Source organism: Ahaetulla prasina, chromosome 15 (assembly GCF_028640845.1).
Source record: "Ahaetulla prasina isolate Xishuangbanna chromosome 15, ASM2864084v1, whole genome shotgun sequence".
Lineage (NCBI taxonomy): Eukaryota > Metazoa > Chordata > Lepidosauria > Squamata > Colubridae > Ahaetulla > Ahaetulla prasina.
The window spans coordinates 1,967,708-1,986,959 of NC_080553.1; the positions used below are offsets into that span (position 1 = coordinate 1,967,708).

A 19,252-nucleotide genomic window follows, 5' to 3' on the forward strand; every position below is an offset into this window, starting at 1 on the left:
ATTAACCAACTATGTCAGTTGGAACCTTCTTATCTAAGAGTTTATTTTAGAGACTCTGATTTACAGGATAGGATGCAAGAGGCACCTCCAATGTTAGCAACAGTAGATGAGCCACCATGCTTTGACAGGGCTTCTCCAGAACCAGAGTCTGCTATATTTAGATTAAAAGCTACAAGGGATAACATCTGTTTGCCTCAGGCTGACAAGCTAATTTCACTTGTTACAGACTTCAGGGTGGAATGTGCTACAGCAGACCAAGTAGCTGGGTGCCATTCATTTAAAGGGATACAATCGAAGGAATGGTTGCAAATGCCAAGCGAGGCCAAGTTTTAAGGGCTTAAGCGTTCGTCAACGTTTAATGGTCCCAGGGCTCTTCAACTTCTTCATGAATGATGAGCGAGTTGAAGAGATGCTCATCATACTCCAAACAGTTTTGGTCACCATACTACAAAAAAGATGTTGAGACCTTGGAAAAAGTTCAGAGAAAAGCAACCGAGATGATTTGAGGGGTGGGTGGGTTGGAGAGAATGTGTTGTGCCTCGCTCCCCCCTACCCCCTCTCATCTCCTGCTATCTCAGCCAGAGACTGATAGTGCAGAAGAATGTCCTGGCATGCCTCCAGCCCCCAGCCCTGGCACCATGCCCGGACAAACCGAGTAAACAAACCTCCCCCGATAGCATGTGCGCCTGAAGCCAGCCACGAGCTGGGATTACCGGCAGCTGGGGACGAAACGATGCAATGGATAGATCCACGCTTCCGGAGAATGGAGAGGCGACGTCAGCAAAAGGAAGGGAGGGGCAGGCCTGGATAAGTGCTGAGTCATGGAGCCACACCCCATGGCCTATATAAAGGATCTGCTTTCTGGCATTCTTTGAGTCAGGCAAAGTCTAATTTGGATTGCTGAAGTCACATCCTGGTCTCCTGCCTGCCCTGAGAACTCTGACAGAACTTTGGCAAAGCTGCAGAGGCTTCGCAGCCACGCTTGATATGGACTTCCCCGACCCAGCCGTCAGAGGAGGAGTGGGACACGACAGAATGGGTGTTGGGAAGGGGGGCTGGCTCTCTCTCACCTTGATTGCTTGGCCAAAGAAACCTTTGCCCAGCACCTCCCCGTGGATCAGGTCACAGGGCCGGAAGATCTGCTGGGAACCGCTGGTGGAGGAGCGGAGGGATTCCGATCGGCTAATGTCGCGACTCAGGATGAGCGGTTCCTTGGGGGAGCTGGGCCCGGGGGACTTGGAGATGCTGTTGCTTCGCCTGGAATACAATACACCTTCAGAAGGGGGGATTAGGTACCATCTGCAGCCTCAGGGATCCCTTCCCTCTTTGAGGAAAGAGCAGATTTCCAGACAAGAAGAGTATCAGTTAACGGATGTGAAGTGTTAAAAATAATTATGTTTGTTGAGAGACTTTCTGAAATAGATTGAAACTTCTTTGATGTTTGTGGTCAAATTGTGCTGGCCAAGTTTCTTCCTATTTCCAAAACAGTCCATAGAACCCACAGGGGAACTGCCAGCAAATGTTGGCATTAGAAGAGCCGGTGATCTTGTGTGCCTCCAGTCTTATTTGTGAGGTTGCTGAGGTCTGTGATGGTGCTGTTGGTATAAATGCAGACCTGGGTTTATGGGAGGGTCTCGTGTTAGCCTCTTGTTATTTCTTGTTGCTCATGAGAATCTGCTTCAGGCTGGGTGGTGGACTGCATGCAAGTATGGGCCTGCCACTTAGGAGCTGTACAAGGGCAGGTATGGCTCTGGTGCAGTGTTAATGGGTTTGAGTGGCTTGAGCTGGGAGATGTAGGTGACCACCAACCAATTGTTTTCATTTTTTATTTAGGGAATTTATTGTGCCGCCTATTCACACATGGAGACTCAAGGCGGCTTACAGAATATAAAACCTCATATAAAACAGTAAAATTAATAAAAGAGTCATATAATAAATCAATATAATAAAATCACCCCCCGCCCCCCATGACAATGTATCGCAAGAGCCATTTCATGGGCTCCATCCCACCCTGGGTTCCCCAGGCCCACTGGCAGAACCAGGTCTTCAGCGTCTTCTGGAAGAGTGCTAGAATGGGGGCCATCTTGATCTCGGGGGGGGGGGGATGATGTTCCAGAGAGAGGGAGCCACCACGGAGAAGGCCCTTCTTCTGGGTCCCACCAGGTGTGTCTCCCTCGGGGATGGGACCCACAGCATTCCCTCCCTCCCTGCTCTGATGGGTCAGATAGATGTGATCAGCAAGAGATGGTCCCACAGTTCACCTGGTCGCAAGCCAGGAAGGGCTTTAAAGGTGACAACCAGCACCTTGAATTGCACCCGGAAGCAAATCGGCAGCCAGTGCAGCTCCCGCAGAAGAGGTGATACATGTGCACACCGGGGTCTGCACAAAACCATGCGAGGTGCTGCATTTTGCACCAACTGGAGCTTCCGGATGCTCTTCAAGGGCAGCCCCACATAGAGTGCATTGCAATAGTCAAGACGGGAAGTGACTGGAGCATGAGTGACTGTGAGTAGGGATTGTTGGTTCAGGAAAGGGCGTAAATCAAAGACTACCTGTGCATCACTGACTGGTGGTTTACAATAAAGGTGAGAAGCCATAAGACCAAATCAACAGCAGGCCAGGCAGTGATCAGCAGGAGCAGATAGGAAAAGCACCTGGCCTCTAGAGCAGGGTCTCCAACCTTGCAACTTTAAGTCTGGAGGACTTCAACTCCCAGAATTCTGGGAGGCTCCAGGCTTAAAGTTGCCAAGTCTTTAAAGTCCTCCAGGCTTAAAGTTGCCAAGGTTGGAGACCCTGCTCTAGAGAGCCAGAGATACAGCCTTGCAGAAACTACCCGGTGGACACCGTCCCAACATGTTCAGCAACATGATTAAAGCCTGAGAAATGAACACCAGGAAGCAGCTCAGACTGAGTCCACCCTGAGTTGTGGGAGGGAGGGAGGGAGGGAAGGGCGAACCCGATCAGGCTTTTGAGAATCTGTTACTAGAGCTCAGGTCAATTAAGCAGCATTCTGGCAGGGTCAGTTCCCTGCTTTGGCCACCTCCAAGGACGGTTATGGCCAATGGGCAGCACTTGCTTGTGCGCCACTTCCCAGCTGGAGATTAGCAGGCCATTCTGGAGTCCGGAGGACGTTACCTGAGGGAGCGTCGCCGCAGGGTCCCTTCCAGGTTCTTCTTGAGCTCCAAGGCAGAAATAGAAGGGGTGGAGGGCTTCTGATTGCCCCCAGACAGTCGGGAGTCCAGGCGCAACCGGTCCAAGCGCTGAGAGACCGGGTCATGTTCGATTAACAGCTGAAGGGTTTGAGTCGTCTTGTGAATCAGTTCTTTGACCTGAGAAGTAAAGAGGTCAGGGAATTGGGAATCCCGTGCTGGGAAAAGGTTTCCAAAACAACAGATCCACAATCTTCCTCCATCAACCTGGGACGGGGAGGGTTGGGTGAAGGAGCTCAGTTTCTTTGGCGGCTCATTTTCTTAAGAAGCAGCTGGGCTGAGTTTAATTAAAAACGTGTCTTGGCTCTGTTTAAGCCACTTTTCCTGATCGATCAGGGCTCCTTTATTTATGTCATATAAATCTGCGATGAAAATCAAAAACAGCATATGCAAGTTTTTTGACTGGCACTCGGGAAGACAAAAAACTCCTATTTTTGTTTTAAAACACCACCTTAAGGAAGAAGTCAAGTCTTCTGAAGCATCAGGCCAACCCCCCACTCCGGCCCTTCAACCAGCCTGCTCTTCTCTTCCCTCTCAGCATCTCTTCACGTTTTCAGAGGAAAGAAGGACTTGCACAACTACCTAGCGGGGGCTGCCAAACCCAGCTCCTTCCTGCCCCAAGAGGCTTTGGGTTCCCTCTCAGTTACGAGGCAGCAGGAAATAAGAACCTACCTCTTCGGTTTGTAATGTGCGGACTGGGTTTCCGTTGATCTCCAGGATTTTGTCCCCAGGGTGAATGGCATTTTGGACATCAGGGCTGATGTGCCTTCGGTTGACTCTGCACACAGAGAAAAACATGACTTGAGATCAGAAAAATCTGCCTCTATGAGGAACCAGACAGCAAAAGGGAGAGAAAAAAGTGCAAGCGATGCAAGCCACCTGGGAAGGAAGGAGGACAGGTAATCCTCTCTTAATGACCTTTTGTTCAGTGACAGTTACAATAGCGATGAACGAATGATGGTTAGGAACAGTCCTCAGTTACAGCTGTTCCAGGGCCCCTAGAGACACATCATCATCATTTGGGTGTTTCACAGCTGTATTTATTATGACCACACAGTAGGCTTCAAGCCCCCTCCCGCTTGCCTACCCCTCTCCCTATCTTTGAGTACACCTCACACTCCATCACAACCTACCCCTGCCAGCCCCAGCTGACCTTTGCTATCTTCTTCCTCCCTCCCTCCCTCCCTCCCACTGCTGGGAGGGCCAGCAATTGCCTCAGCTGGAGCAGCTGGGAGGAAGATGATAGTGAAGGGGGTGGCAGGGGTGGGCGAGGATGGAAGTGCCGGGCAGCCAAAAGGGCAGGGATGGGAGGAGAGATGGGGTAGGGGGAAGTGAAGTGCATCCTCTGGTCTTAAATTGTTGTAAGCTGCCCAGAGTAGCCCCACAGCAAGATGGGCAGCTAATAAACGTGATAGGTTTTGTGGGGAGGAGTCTGGCATCACTTCTTCCAACTAAGAATTTTTTTTCTCTCAAAGGTAGATGCAAGACTGCATTGCATCTGCTGGTATCGGACTGATGCAAGACTGAAAGTGGGGTGAGGCAAAGATTATGCAGATGCAGGTTACAGGTGAGACAGTTCACAGGCGCCTTATCAATTAACAATGGCGACGTGTTGCAAATGCATCGTATTTGAGTCCTTTTGAGGGATCCATTTGGAAGAATTCACGAGCAGAATGATTTCTACACAATGCCTCCAATTTTCAAGGTACAGAGGAAGATACTTTGGCCATGAATGGCATTAGTGTCACTGAGAGGGTCAAAAGGGGCTACTTTCCCAATGAAGATTATCACTCAAGGTGACAGGAGCCACATGCATGTCAGAAGCTTGAATGAAAATACAAAGCCACACGACTATGAATTTGGATCTCTCAATGCCTAGACCAGAGCAAAACCCCACGCATTTCACAGCTCTGAGAGCTTCATACTCACTCCTTCACTTCCACAGTAGCAGCATAGGGGGAGCAGCCCCCTTCCACAGCCACAGCAAACCCCCTTTCGCCGTTGGTGGCTGCAGGCATGGAGAGAAGAGTCAAAGTGTAGGGCAGCTGTTCACACAGAGGCTCCACTGACAGTTTTTCTAGCATTGGCGTCAGCACAAACTGGTTATGGCATTTGCCACTGAAAAAGGAGAATGGGATTCTGCTATTAGTTTAGACCAGAGGAGAGAAAAGGCCACGAACGCTTTCCATGCCCAGGCTCTCAGCTAGGAAGCTGCCCGTCTAAAGCCTTGAGCTTCCCTACGGTGCTGCTGGTTGCAAAAAAAGGCCTAGATTCAGACAGCTTTGCTTCTGACATTCCCTCCTTGGTATTCTGACACCCCCTTGCCCCCAGGGTTATCTCCCCACGTAGGACCACGGTGGCCAGGAAGAGGGAAACCATCAAGATTCCAAGGCTAAGGATCCAAGGGGCAGCTTGGCTGGCCAGTGAGGGAACACAAGGTCCATGTTTCACTTTGTTTCAAAGGAATTCCAAGACAATTGCACCACTGAGGCTAAAACCAATCTCATTGAATACATGATGTACAATGACAATAAAGGCTATCCTATACTATACTACATGTGGACCACCCTCCACTTTCCAGCCTTCTCCTTTAGTGGGCACTCAAGAGATCTGGGTGGCATGACCACTTGAAGGCAGCTGGCCAATGGATTACCCGCCGTCTCTTACAAACAGCAGAGATCGCCTGATTCCTGTTCCCAAATCCTAGGCCCCAGCAGGGCCTGCTCCATCTTGGCCCATGGATATGAAGAGCGGGAAAGCAGAACCGTCTCGGGCAGCCTTTCCTTACTTGATGCCCTGAAGATCCACTGACTCTCCATGCTCCTAATGCCCAGCCAGAGGGGTTGAGGACCGGAAGGCACTCTTGAGGTCCCTCCCCTCTCTGGTGAATGCAAGGGGGAGACACACAAACATTTCCTGCCATTCTCACTTCTTGGTGTCAGGGCAGACGAGGGCCAAGCACAGAGCAGAAGACTTCCCCTGTCCCAGAGAGCCACCCAAACCCACGGCTGAGCGTCGCCTCTTCTCCTTACCAGTAAAGAGCCGAGTGCTGCACCAAAGCGTAGGTGTCTCCATCTTCAATGATCACTTTACATCGTATGCACGCAAAGCACTCCGGGTGGTACTTGTACTCCCCAGCCACCTGCCAGGAAAAGGGACGTGCAGGATGGTCAGGAAGAAAAGTGAGGATGCTCTAGAACAGGGGTGTCCAAACTACGGCCCGCGGGCCAACTGCGGCCCGCGGGTCAGTTTTTATTGGCCCGCAGCAAATTCTGAAAGTATAATTGAATATGGCCCTTTTCAGCCGCCTCCCGGTACTTGCCCGGTGGTTCGCTGCGAGGCTCGCGGCTCCTCCCCATGGGCGGGGAATAATGAAGGGAGGGGGCGGAGGAGGGGGCGGCGAGCGGGAAAGAGGCTGCTGGCCATGCCTGACCCCAGCAGTTCTACCCTCGCCTTCCTTGGGCCGCCTGGCGAGGCTCCTCGCGCCTCCCCATGTCGGACACGCGTGGCAGCAGTGACAGCCATCGAGAAACAGGTGAGGCGGCGAGTGGGAAAGAGGCTGCTGGCCGTGCCTGACCCCAGCAGTTCTACCCTCGCCTTCCTCGGGCCGCCTGGCGAGGCTCCTCGCGCCTCCACCCCTTGGGCAGGGAATAACGAAGGGAGGGGGCGGAGGAGGGGGCGGCGAGCGGGAAAGAGGCTGCTGGCCGTGCCTGACCCCAGCAGTTCTACCCTCGCCTTCCTCGGGCCGCCTGGCGAGGCTCCTCGCGCCTCCACCCCTTGGGCAGGGAATAACGAAGGGAGGGGGCGGAGGAGGCGCACTTTTGACTGGTCCTCACACCTACAACTATCTTTACATTTTGCACCCTATCTTGTAACCGTGGTGAAGAGAAGCAGTTGTGAAATGAGTGATATGGTTGTTAAAAATGCTGCAATGGGCATAAATGTGAGGATGGTCATAAGTGTGAGGACTGGTCAAAAATTACTTTTTTTAGCCCTCTGAGTAGTTGCTATGCCCATAGCCACATCCACTCAGTCACATGAGCAGTTAGCCACGCCCACCAGTCACATGACTACCAAGCCACACCCCAAAATAAGCCACGCCCACAGAACTGGTACAAAAAATTAGCCCCCCCCCCCCCTCGTTCAATGGTGTGGCCCGGGCCTTTGCTTATTTTTCTGTATTTGGCCCTCACCAAAAAAACTTTGGACACCCCTGCTCTAGAAAGATGGAGGGAAACCCCAATGGTGCTTTTGCCCTTTTCCTGAATGCAGACTCAGCAGTTGCTGTCGAGCCAGAATTTTGCCACTCTCTGAAATCTCAGGTCCCAGAGATGCCTCAGGATCAGTGACTCCTTGCACACTCTTGCACAGAGCACACGACGGGGGAGATGGCCCCAGGAGAGAAGAGAGCAAGGGGCCAGTTGGCGACCCCTCGGTAAACTCTGGTTCTTGATGGTTCTTGACGGTTGCAGGAAATTGGTATGTCTAGTTTAATGAAAAGAAGGACTAGGGGACACATGATAGCTGTGTTCCAATATCTCAGGGGTTGCCCCAAAGAAGAGGGAGTCAAACTATTCTCCAAAGCCCCTGAGGGCAGGACAAGAAGCAATGGGTGGAAACTGATCAAGGAGAGAAGCAACTTAGAACTAAGGAGAAATTTCCTGACAGTTAGAACAATCAATAAGTGGAACAACTTGCCTGCAGAAGTTGTGAATGCTCCAACACTGGAAATTTTTAAGAAAATGTTGGATAGCCATTTGTCTGAAATGGTGTACGGTTTCCTGCCTTGGCAGGGGGTTGGACTAGAAGACCTCCAAGGTCCCTTCCAACTCTGTTGTTATGTTATGTTATGTTATGTTATGTTATGTTATGTTATGTTATGTTATGTTCTGTTCTGTTCTGTTATGTTATGTTATGTTATGTTATGTTATGTTATGTTATGGTGGGGCTGGAAGGCAGCTGGCTAGGAGAGGCTGAGTTAAGGCGGAGGGGCCATCCCAACTGAGAGCAGGAAACGAGGCGCTAAACCACAAAGCAGCTGCTGCTGTTTGGGAAAAGAGGCAGGGATTGACAAGCCAGCACAGGAACCAGGGACGGGTGGCTGATTCCAGGAAGGGAAATCTCAGGAATTGTCTGGGGAAATTACTCTGATTAAAGCCTGCTTAGCTTTAATCAGACTTCTTGCTCACTAAATACCCTCCTACGGACTGCTAGGATTTGGGAGGGAGACTGTAAACTCAGCTGACCTACCGGTCCGTCCTCTTGCTCGCCTTGCACTTGTGAAGACGGCAGGGAAGCCGCCCTCGATCCCAGGACCAAAGCAGGGAAGGGGAACAGAACCCGGGGCTGCTCACCCTCCTCACCCTCTCTCAACTGCCTAAAAGGGTTGCGTAGCTTTGAAAAAAAGAAACGATAAAACCAAGAGACTCGTCTCCCCAGCTAAAGCATCTACTGCTACATGTAGAGGGAGGAGGGCTTCCTCCATATTGCAGCTTCTCCCCAAGCACCAAACGGTGGTCTCAACCCCCAAGGCCAGCATGGAAGCAAACCCTGGCTCCCCCCCCCCCGCCAGCCCAAGAGGGCCCTCTAGTGGCCACAACCAGGTTTCAGCCCTCAGCCAGTGTCCTCTGTGAATTCAACCCCCTGGGTTCCCTAGGCCTGAGATGGGCTCTTTCTCAGCACTTTTGAGACCGGGGACAATAGCTAAAGCCCTCAGGTGAGATTAGCACTGTTTTAAAATAAAAGGCTTCCCAAAGAAAACATGCCTCCCACCATGCAGGTGACCTGGCTTTGCCATGCTTCTGACCCCATGCTTTCCCCCAGAGGGGTCCTCCTCCACCCCCACCCACGTAGGAAACCTGATTCCAGGACACTAAAAAGCTATTCTTCCAGCCCCGTGACCCTTCTGGCTTTTAATGGGTGGGGTTAAGGCCGAGGAATTCTGGGAGTTGAAATCCACACTCCTTAACATTGCAAGTTTGAGAAACACAAGTGTCCCTTCCTCCAATCTGGCACCCAACCCTTGAAAGGGCCAAGCGTTTGAAGCTGCAACTCATAAAATGAAGCGATTTGGGGCTTTAAAATTCAATGTTGTTAGGGTGATTCAGGTGTCCCAAACCCCCAAGTACCCTCAACGGCTTAAAAGAGCCGCTGTGGTGCAGTGGTTAGAGTGCAGTACTGCAGGCTACTTCTGCTGCCTGCCAGCTGCCTGCAATTCGGCAGTTCAAATCTCACCAGGCTCAAGGCTGACTCGGCCTTCCATCCTTCTGAGGTGGGTCAAATGGGGACCCAGATTGTTGGCGGCAAGAGGCTGACTCTGTAAACCGCTTAGAGAGGGCTGTAGAGCACTGTGAAGCGGTATATAAGTCTAAGGGCTATTGCTATGGGTCTCAGAGACAGAGAGTTAACAACTAAATGACTGCAAAGAAATACAATCCTTCCGCGCGCACACATCCTGTCAGAATCTATCTTTCCATCCCTGCACCATCCAGTCACAACTGATGATGCTCCTTGGATGAGAACATCTTCTTCTTCCTCAAGGAAGCTGCCGTTCGATAAAAGAACCTTTGAGACACCTGTGACCTGGATGGCTGAGACTCTCAATTGGGATGTTGAGAGGATGCCTCCTCAGGTGGCTGTTTCCTGAAAGACAGGACCCTGCTTGCTGGGAGGTAGAGGTTTATATGCCCCTTCAGGGAGAAGCCCACAATGCCACCTCTGTGGCTAAGGAAGGCAATTTGTTTCCCCCACAGGGAAGCCAGGGATGCCAGCTGGCTATGGGGAGGGAGAGTACAGGACAAGACTTACCATGACGGGGCCTGTCATCAGCAGCGAGCAGCCATGGCAAGACTCCCCAAACTTCCGCCAATAGTCCTTGGGGCAGTACAGCTTGGCATCCTTCTCATAGTACCAGTTGGTGAGGTGATCCTGGCACTCGGAGCAGCTGGCAGGGAAAAAAAAGAGGGCTGGGTGTTTTATTTGCTGGGCACCATTTTAATGTCACGTTTTTAACTACTCTTCCCTATTTTTTTTTTACATTCATCTTTTATGCTTTTAACATTTTATTTGCACGTACAACCCATGATCCCTCCATGAAGGAGATGGGCAGTTTCTAAATATGATGGATGGAATGAGGTAGGTAGATAACCATATGTACTAATCCGAGCCCCAATTAATGTTGCTTGCTTTTCATAGAGAAAGCCTGCAACTATTCCCATCTCTTGGGCCTGGGAAAGAGACGGTGAAGGAGAATCCAGCAAGAAAACCCAACCTCTGGTTTGACTTCTTCCAACCAGAGGCAAAGGGGGGGGGGTTTCATAGAAATAAGCAAAGGCTTCTTTCCATCTGCTGGGAACCAAGAAGCATCTTTTGCAAGGTGGACCCTGAGGAAAATAGCTTGGAGTCTGTGCTCTACTGAAAGCCCCCCTGGAGCAGCTGCAGTTACTCCTGAGCAGCAAGGAAAGAGACTGGAAAACTCTAAGCTGTCACTAAGCAAGAAAATACCAAAGAACCCCAGACTGGAAACAAAATAAATAAATTCTTGCAGTGATTCCGAACACTTTGCGACAAACACTCCTGCCGCCGGATCCTTAGCAAGATTTCAAAACTGTCTTTCTCCTCCTCCTGGAAAAGATAGCAAATCCCCTCAAGGAGGCATTGCATTGTTCAGGTCCTTCTAAATTTACCTGTGGTTTCCAAGGAAGGTGTTCTGGAAGCAGGCCTCAGGTATCCCTTTTCCTTACGCTCAGTGATATTTTTGATTTATTTTAAAAGAAGTCTCTATTGTTGCATAAAAGAGAAAATCACTTCCGTCTAGAATAGATGTCATGAACTGATTCAAATCTTTACGTATTTTGCAATCTACACCGAACTGACAAAACAGCACGCTAAGTTTCAAACCCAGATTCGAAGTACTCTACACCGAAAGAAAACCAGTGGCTATTTCTGTGTTGGCTTCGTAGCTGACTGACAGCTTCTGACCATCAGCACTCCTTTATAAGTTCTTTATATTCTTCCCTGCACAGGAGAAAGGCCGCCTTTTGAGATAGGCGAGAACAGAAAGAATTGGGAGGGAAAGACACAGCTGCCTTCACTGAATAATAATAATAATAATAATAATAATAATATTTTAATTTGTATACCGCCCTTCTCCCGAAGGACTCAGGGCGGTGAACAGGCAGATAAAATATAAATACACACAGTAATTAAAAACTGAAAGGCTGCCATGTTGGGAACCTTGATAACAATGAACGGTTATCGCAAAGTCCATGAATAAAACTGCTCACTGCCACCCCCTCCAGTACCAAAAATGCTCTTCACCTGCTACACTCACCCTCTATCCTTTCTCCAGATTGTTAGAAAGACTTCGAAAGAAAAAGGGGTTCCCTCCAATTTTACTTTCTAACAATCTGGGGCTCGTGGGGAATACAAAGAGAGGCATTTATGGATACTAATATTCATAGACGCTACGTACCACTGATCACTAATGTTTACCACCAGGCCAGGAATAATGGATCGATGTTATATTCCAATAACATATTGAGTTCAATCACATATGGAGTTCATGTATAAAGTTGCAACCGCCTCTTCAGTAATAAATTATTACTTTCCACTTTACAGATTAACAGAGTTGGGATCATCTAGTCCAACCCCACCCAAGCAGCCTACACCATTTCTGACAGATGGCCGTCCGGTCTCTTCTTGAAAGCCTCCAGTGATGAAGCTCCCACAACTTCTAAGGGAAACTTCTGTTCCATGGGTTGATTTTTCTTGCTGTCAGAAAATGTCTCATTCTAGGTTGAATCTTGCCTTGATCAGCTTCCAACCATTATTCCTTGTCTGGCCTTTGAGTGCCTTGGAAAACAGCTTGACCCCCTTCCTCCTCTCTGTGGCAGTCCCTCAAATATTGGAAGACTGCTGTGTCATGTCTCCCCTGGTCCTTCTCTTCACATCTTTTCATCTGCCCCATGGACAGAAAATCTTATCACAGAGCAAAACAGGCAAAAGGCACCTGCAGTTATCCTCCCTTCTTCACCCAGCCTCCAAGCTAAGCAGGAGGAAGACTGATGGAGGAAGGGCTTCCAGGCACCGACATCGCTGGGTGCCCTCTTCGCAAACAAGGTCTACTAGGCAGACAAGGCAAGGGGGAAGGCAGACTTACCAAAAGGGCTTCCTTAGAGTGACATAAGCCCAGGCAGACAAGTAGCTTCCCATCTCCAGAGCACTGGCCAAACCAGCTCAGCAGCAAACCTGTCCAACTGCGTCTACTCAGCCCTCGCAAAAGTGCACTTCAGCTCCTGAAGGGTTTCAGGTGTTCGCACGGGAATGCCAGATGCTGGGCCAGCAGGGGTTCCTCGGTGGGCTTGGCCCAGCTCTCATGGTCTCCTTCCCCAGAACGGCCCAAAGGGCAGTTCAACTTGCAATCGTCCGGGAGGGCCTACGTACTTGTGGAGGGGCCACCCAAGGAAGTCAAGACTGGCTGAGGCACCAAGTTCCCAGGAGGAGCTTCCTTCTGCCGAGAGGTGGATACCTGAACAATTGGGAGGTAACAACCAATCTGCAAAGGGTGGAATTGCAGCTGCGGAAACCCTGGAGGGTATGAAGCTCTTGCAAAGGAGAAAGCTGCCTCCAAGACAAGAGGCCAAATCAAGCCAGACAGCCAAAGTTTGCTATGACACTTGGCATTATTTTCTTTTTTTTTTCCTTTTTAATGTTGCTGAAAGTCTTTAAGATAACAACAATAGAAGACTATACAAACCCAGAAGAGAAGAAAAATAAAGAGAGAATACAAAGTGCCAGAGAAAAGAGGAAAAAAATATGAAAAAAGAAAGTGATTTTCAATCTTCATAATAAGCACAAATTTAGTAACTTTGGTTAGCTTTGTAGGTGCTTCTGATAAAAATACAGACAGGTCCGCTAGAGGTTACATGCAAGGATCTCTCTTCTTTCCATATGTTACTTCTTATTCATCCGCAAACCCATAAACCGTTATCATTTCAGTCCTCGTATCAGCAAAATGTCCATAAGGGTTCTCAGAATTTTACACTAATATGTCTTGGTTTAAGTTTGGTCAAACAAGCCAATTTTTTACTCCTTTCTTTTGCTTCTAGCAATCTTGAACTTTATTCAGATGCTGCCTCAGAATTCAATCTCTCTTCAGTTTTTCTTTTTCCCATCTTAAAAGCTTCTCGGATTTATCAATCCATAAATCCAGAATGCAATCATTTTCCAGGTCATTCTCTTGGCTTATCAGCATTTCCACTAACTGTTATCCCTACTTTATAACTCCCCATTCTACCCCACCCACCAAGTATTTCAACAATATTTCTTTATATTCTCAACATTTCTTTATATTTCAGCATCAGATGATATTTCTTTCAACTCTTTATCCTGTAGATCTTTTGGCTAATTCTCTTTCACATCTGTTATTTCTTCTTTGGGCAAGAGGTTGGTGGCAGCCTTAGCTGGTATTGGTTTTCCAGATGCAGTTTTTCTGAATGTTCTTGTCTCAGGGGTGAAATGGTTGCTAGGAGGCAGAGGAAACATAATCCTGCAAGCTCTCCTTGGGCTCCTCAGTAGCTTTTGATGCTATTAGCCATCATACCCTTCTGGAAAGTTAAGTAAGGGGTCCTTGGCGCTCACTGAGCTTGGTTAACCCAAGGAGCCCTCATTTCAACCCTGAGCTACTAATATTCTCCTTTAAATTTAAGTAAGTTGGAGCCGTAAGAACTACTTTTGGATGGTTCCAATATTCTTTGAATGGTTAATTTCAGAAGGTGGCGTAACTTCTTTGTGTTCATACTTCGAGTAGAAAGTATTTAGTAGGCAGCTTATTTGCCTAATAACTGATGATAAGTCTATGGAAGGCTACGGACCCTACTTCTTGAAAAATAATCTTCTTGAAGCACATAATCTAAAAAGCACTCATGAATTGTCCTCCTTGTTGGAGCATTTGTAGGAGCCTGATGGACGTGAAAATCCTTTATTAGAATAAGTGGAAATTCCAGCTACAGCACTCCTGGGACAAGGATACGGTATTATTGTTTCGGTGCTCCTTGTGTTGGAATTTCCTATCTTGAATACTGCAATGCATCATATTTGGAACCAGTTTTCAAAACCATTCCCAAATTGTAGTGAGGTCAGAGTAAGGCTGAGACAGCTAACTTGGAATGGGAGATCAGAGCCGGATTCTAGGTCTCCTCCAACTGCACTGAATCCTAAAACATCTTTTCCATGAGATTTGGATTGTTAAGGTTCTTCATAGCACAGAATTTCCCCCCTGCTTGCATTCACCCAAACTCGTTGGGAGTTTTTCAGAGCTCTTCTTAAGGGCCAGAGGAGATGCAGGAGCACCTGGCTATTGGTAAGGGTCTTTCCAGTTCCATGGTACCCCAATTCTGCAATGTCTTCCCCAGAGAATACAATTAGCACCTAGAATGGTCGTGTCCACACTATGTTTGCTCTGCAGGTTTCTGAACCTGCCTTAGCTTTAGGCTATTTTTATGCCTCAAGACTTTCCTTTTCTGCGATGATTGCTTTTTTAAAATTCTCATTGAAATTCTGCTTGATTTATAGAATAGAATAGAATTCTTTATTGGCCAAGTGTTGATTGGACACGCACGGAATTTGTCTTCAGTGCATAAGCTCTCAGTGTACATAAAAGATATAAGTGATAAACATCATAAATACATTCATCATGAATCATAAGATACAACACTTATCTCTTGTTGTGAGCAACTCAGAGAACTTTACTATAGGAACAGGGCCTCAGGGGCTTTGAGATCCATGCCCCACATCTCCCTTTCCTCTGTTAAATGGTATCTCAGGGACAACAAAATTGCAAACTCTCCAAATATTTAGTGTCTGTTTGAATTCTATGTGAAAACCAGACATTTTTTGCTGAACAAAGGCTGAGGGCAGCTACTTTATTTATGTAGCCTGTGACATCTACAGAGGTGATGCAATCACTGATATGCAAATGTTAGAGTCTAATTGCCACCTTTGTAGTTTTTGGCCTTGAGGGATGCAATATCCTCTTTGGTGGATGTGTGTGTATAGACTATTAAGCCAGGCAGGGGTAGACCATTGTGGAGGTAGTCCATACTTCACAGCCCAGGGCACCAGTCCAAAGGCATGCATGGCCCAGTCACAGAGGCCAATCAGATGCCCTCCCGGAAACACCAACACAAATACACAAGCTTCTCAACTGCCACCTCCAATCCTGGAAGAAGAATATAACCACAAACGGGTCTCATCTTCCAGAAATCAGCCTTCCTTTTTTGAAAGACATCCACACTTATTCCAACAGCTGCTAGTAATGGATTTCGGAGACTATCTGTGTGGATATATGGATCAGGACTTATTGCTGCCGGGAATCTCCTGCTTTTCAGTATAATTAGGCAATTGTTACATACATAATTCAGTCCTGGGATATAATTAAATGCTGTGTTTTTTCACCCTGAACCATATTGGTTGTGCCATTCCAGAAGACAACTGGCCTGGTTGGGATGTTCTCCTCCCTGGATTTGGATCCTGCTTTTCTTCTCATTCCATGCCCAAGATGTGAAGAAGTTTCTCTGCTGTACTCTGCGATGCACATCAGCCCTGCAGTGCAGGCTGGGTCAGACTTTTCTGTATGTGTTGTCACGGAGAGCTTCCTCAAAAGGCAACACACAACTGAGAAAATACAGGTAGTCCATGACTTACAACTGTTTAGAGACTGTCTGAAGTTACAGCGGCCCTGAAAAAAATGGCTTATGATGTTTTTCACATTTACAAGCATTGCAAGGACCCCTGTGGCCACCTGATCAAAATCCAGGCACTTCGCAACAGTCCCATATTCATAACAGTCGCATTTGTTCTGGGCTCAGGTGGTCTCCATTTGTAACCTTCCCATCTGGCTTCCAACAAGCAAAGGCAATGGGCTGACGCTGGATTTACTTAACTAAGTAAGATTTACTTAACTAAATGTGTCAACCCTGAAGCTGACCTGACCGTAGCCATCTTGGGGCTTCAGTGTTGCCACAATGGAGCTAAGGGAGAGGGAGGGGGGGAATTAGAGATAGCTGAGGTTTTGTAGCCAAAATAAAAGTACTTCCTCTTGGGAACCAAGGACATTCTCACACCTGGCCCGAGGAAGGAGGAGTGAGGTCACCAGGCAACCAGACAGCATCTTGATTGGGTCATGTGACTGATGGTTTGGGGTTGTGGGAAAACTTTCTCTTTTAATTAGATGAGAACCGCGGGAACCTTCAGAGTCGGTTTTCACCAGATCTGTGCCAATATGATATCTCCAATAAAGCCGTTCTTTGAGGAATCTATCTGCCTCGGAGTTTTGCTTGCTATGGATCTATCACTTGGAACCCTGACATAGTGATGCGCTTCACAGCTGTGGCAAAAAAGGGGTCATAAAATGGGGCAAAACAATTGCCTTGCTTAGCAAAGGAAATTTTGGGCTGCATTGTGCTTGTAAGTCGAGGACTCTCTGTAAAGAGGACCGCTAGCATATCCCTGAAGGGCAGGAGGAATCGGACTGCAGCCTTCGGGTTCTCCCAGCTGGGAACCAGCCATTTTAACCCTGAAGGCAGGAAGGAATCTGGCACATGCACCACCTATCACCAACGACAACATCCAGCCGACTCTTCCCACTTGGAGGCAGATTTTGAACTGCAGACCTTACGGTTGAAACCTCTGGTCAAATGTTGGCATTTCCAGTTCTTCCCTGTCCCCAGTTTCTACATGCCTGGAGAATTCTGGAGAAGTCAAAAATGGCATGTTAAGGATTTATGGACCAACCCAAGCATGAGAACTAGATGGTGACTGTCGATCCTCAATTTGAAAAGGCACTTTGCCCTACCCCTCCTCCCAGCAAGAACTCAAAGGTACATTTTGAAAGTATTCTAAAAGGAAATGGAAGTTTCAGCTCTGCTCACAAAATGGCTTGGTCTGAGGTGCAACACAAGAATTAAAGGAATGTGTGCTTTGGCAGCAACCCTCCAATATGGGGAGAGACAAAGCAGACATGGAATGGTGTGTTGACCAACTGGGTGTTACAAGCAACTCCCAAATTTTAACGCTGCACCAAAACTATTGTCCTTTTGGTATCGATTCTGCTCTTTGGACAGCTGCCCAACACAAGTCATTTAATTCCGGTTTAGCTCACGCTGGTAAAAGCCTGTTATTAAGAACACAGTAGCCTGCAATTACTGCAGGTTCGAGCCCGGCCCAAGGTTGACTCAGCCTTCCATCCTTTATAAGGTAGGTAAAATGAGGACCCAGATTGTTGGGGGGGCAATAAGTTGACTTTGTAAAAATATACAAAATAGAATGAGACTATTGCCTTATACACTGTAAGCCGCCCTGAGTCTTCGGAGAAGGGCGGGGTATAAATGTAAACAAACAAAAAAAAAATTGTGCAAGTTTGCTATGGAACTGGTCTTGCTGCGCTCCACAAAGCCTCACGGAGGAACAGCAGGGGGGCCAGCAATGTTTGGGTCTTTTCTTAAGAAACCTATCTTGGTTTTCTCAATGAGGAAAAATTATAGGCCAGGCTTCAACGTCCCTTGGTTGGGAGGGATGACGGAGAAGGTGGTGGCAAACCGCTTCAAGTGTTTTGGAGAAACAGATCACCTCTAGACCCATTTTAAGCAGGCTCCAAAGTCAGCTATGGGCTTGAAATGGCCTTAATCAGCCTGACAGATGACCGTGACTATTTTTTTTTTATTTGAATTTATATCCCGCCCTTCTCCGAAGACTCAGGGCGGCTTACACTGTGTTAAGCAATAGTCTTCATCCATTTGTATATTATATACAAAGTCAACTTTTATTGCCCCCAACAATCTGGGTCCTCATTTTACCTACCTTATAAAGGATGGAAGGCTGAGTCAACCTTGGGCCTGGTGGGACTTGAACCTGCAGTAATTGCAAGCAGCTGTGTTAATAACAGACAGACTTAGTCTGTTGAGCCACCAGAGGCCCCTAGTCCAAAGAGTATCACTGTTGGGTTTTTCTGAATCTTTCCATAACTTTTGATATCAATTGGTATCTTCTGGATTTGGAAGGTATCTTCTAGATCTACTGACTAAGGAATTTGGGAACTGAAGTACTGCACTGCACTTGTTCCATTCCTATCTTTTGGGTAGAATTTAACGGATCCTTGGTGACACAATCATTCCTCAAAATTTACATGAAGTCCCTCTGGGCACCACTTTGTCATTGATATGAAACTGCCGAGTGAGATCATCCTGGTGTTATCAAGATGCCAATGATGATAACTTATTTCGCCTTCAAGTAATCCTCAACACCCGCAGCAGAAAGGCTGCGCTTCCAATTCAAAAAGGTGTTTCAGTGTATGTGGGAACACTGTAGAATTACCTGTATTTTCCCAATATATTTTTTTTTCATAAAAAAGTTTTATTTTTACAATCATGTCAAACAACTCATTCAATGTACAGTTATATACAATTAGTCGGGCTTGCCCAGTCACCACCCCCCTTTTTAACACTCTTCCCTCTTCTACCTTCTTTTACTTTCCAGACCTTCCTCTCCTTCTCTTATCTACATCCTCTCCTCCCTCCACCCTACACCTTCCTTCTCCCTCTTCTACCCCTCTTCCTTCCTCTTCTCCTCTTTCCTACCTCCTACTCTCTCTTTTCTCCCTCCCCACCGTTCTAAAATGGTAACTGGGCAGACCCGACCCTACATTAATTATATTTATACATCTTCAATAATCCCTGTACATTAACCATCACTCCATCTCTAGCCTCAACCCCCCAATTCCCCTCCCCCTTACCCCCCACCCCCCACCCCGACTTCCCAGAACAAAATGCAGGGTATCAAAACTAACAATCATAATCTAAAATAATTCCTAAATTATAATCTCTAGTCTCTCCACACTTAATCACACTCTCAATTCCCCTCTCCTTCAGAAATATATCTAATACAAAATATTTCCTAAATTTACTCATATGCTATTCGATATTTTTTTATCTGATACTTATTTTGAATATAATCAATCGACATTTTCCATTCTAAAATATATTTT

At 47.5% G+C, this 19,252-nt stretch overlaps 1 protein-coding gene across 5 annotated transcripts in view; it reads right to left on the reverse strand.

Moving 5' to 3' along the window:
- LIMK2 (LIM domain kinase 2) overlaps positions 1–19,252 on the reverse strand; it is a 52,963-nt gene that overhangs the window by 13,753 nt on the left and 19,958 nt on the right. For 2 of the 5 annotated variants that reach the window (XM_058158137.1, XM_058158138.1), the window contains exons 3-8: positions 10,018–10,153; positions 6,243–6,352; positions 5,140–5,328; positions 3,883–3,988; positions 3,137–3,330; positions 1,071–1,257 (exon numbers count right to left, since the gene is read on the reverse strand). In XM_058158137.1, coding sequence (XP_058014120.1) covers positions 1,071–1,257; positions 3,137–3,330; positions 3,883–3,988; positions 5,140–5,328; positions 6,243–6,352; positions 10,018–10,153 — 922 coding nt within the window. Of the gene's footprint in view, positions 1–1,070; positions 1,258–3,136; positions 3,331–3,882; positions 3,989–5,139; positions 5,329–6,242; positions 6,353–10,017; positions 10,154–11,683; positions 12,321–12,370; positions 12,751–19,252 lie in introns of those variants that run through there. The other 3 variants (XM_058158139.1, XM_058158140.1, XM_058158141.1) reach the window with 3 other exon arrangements.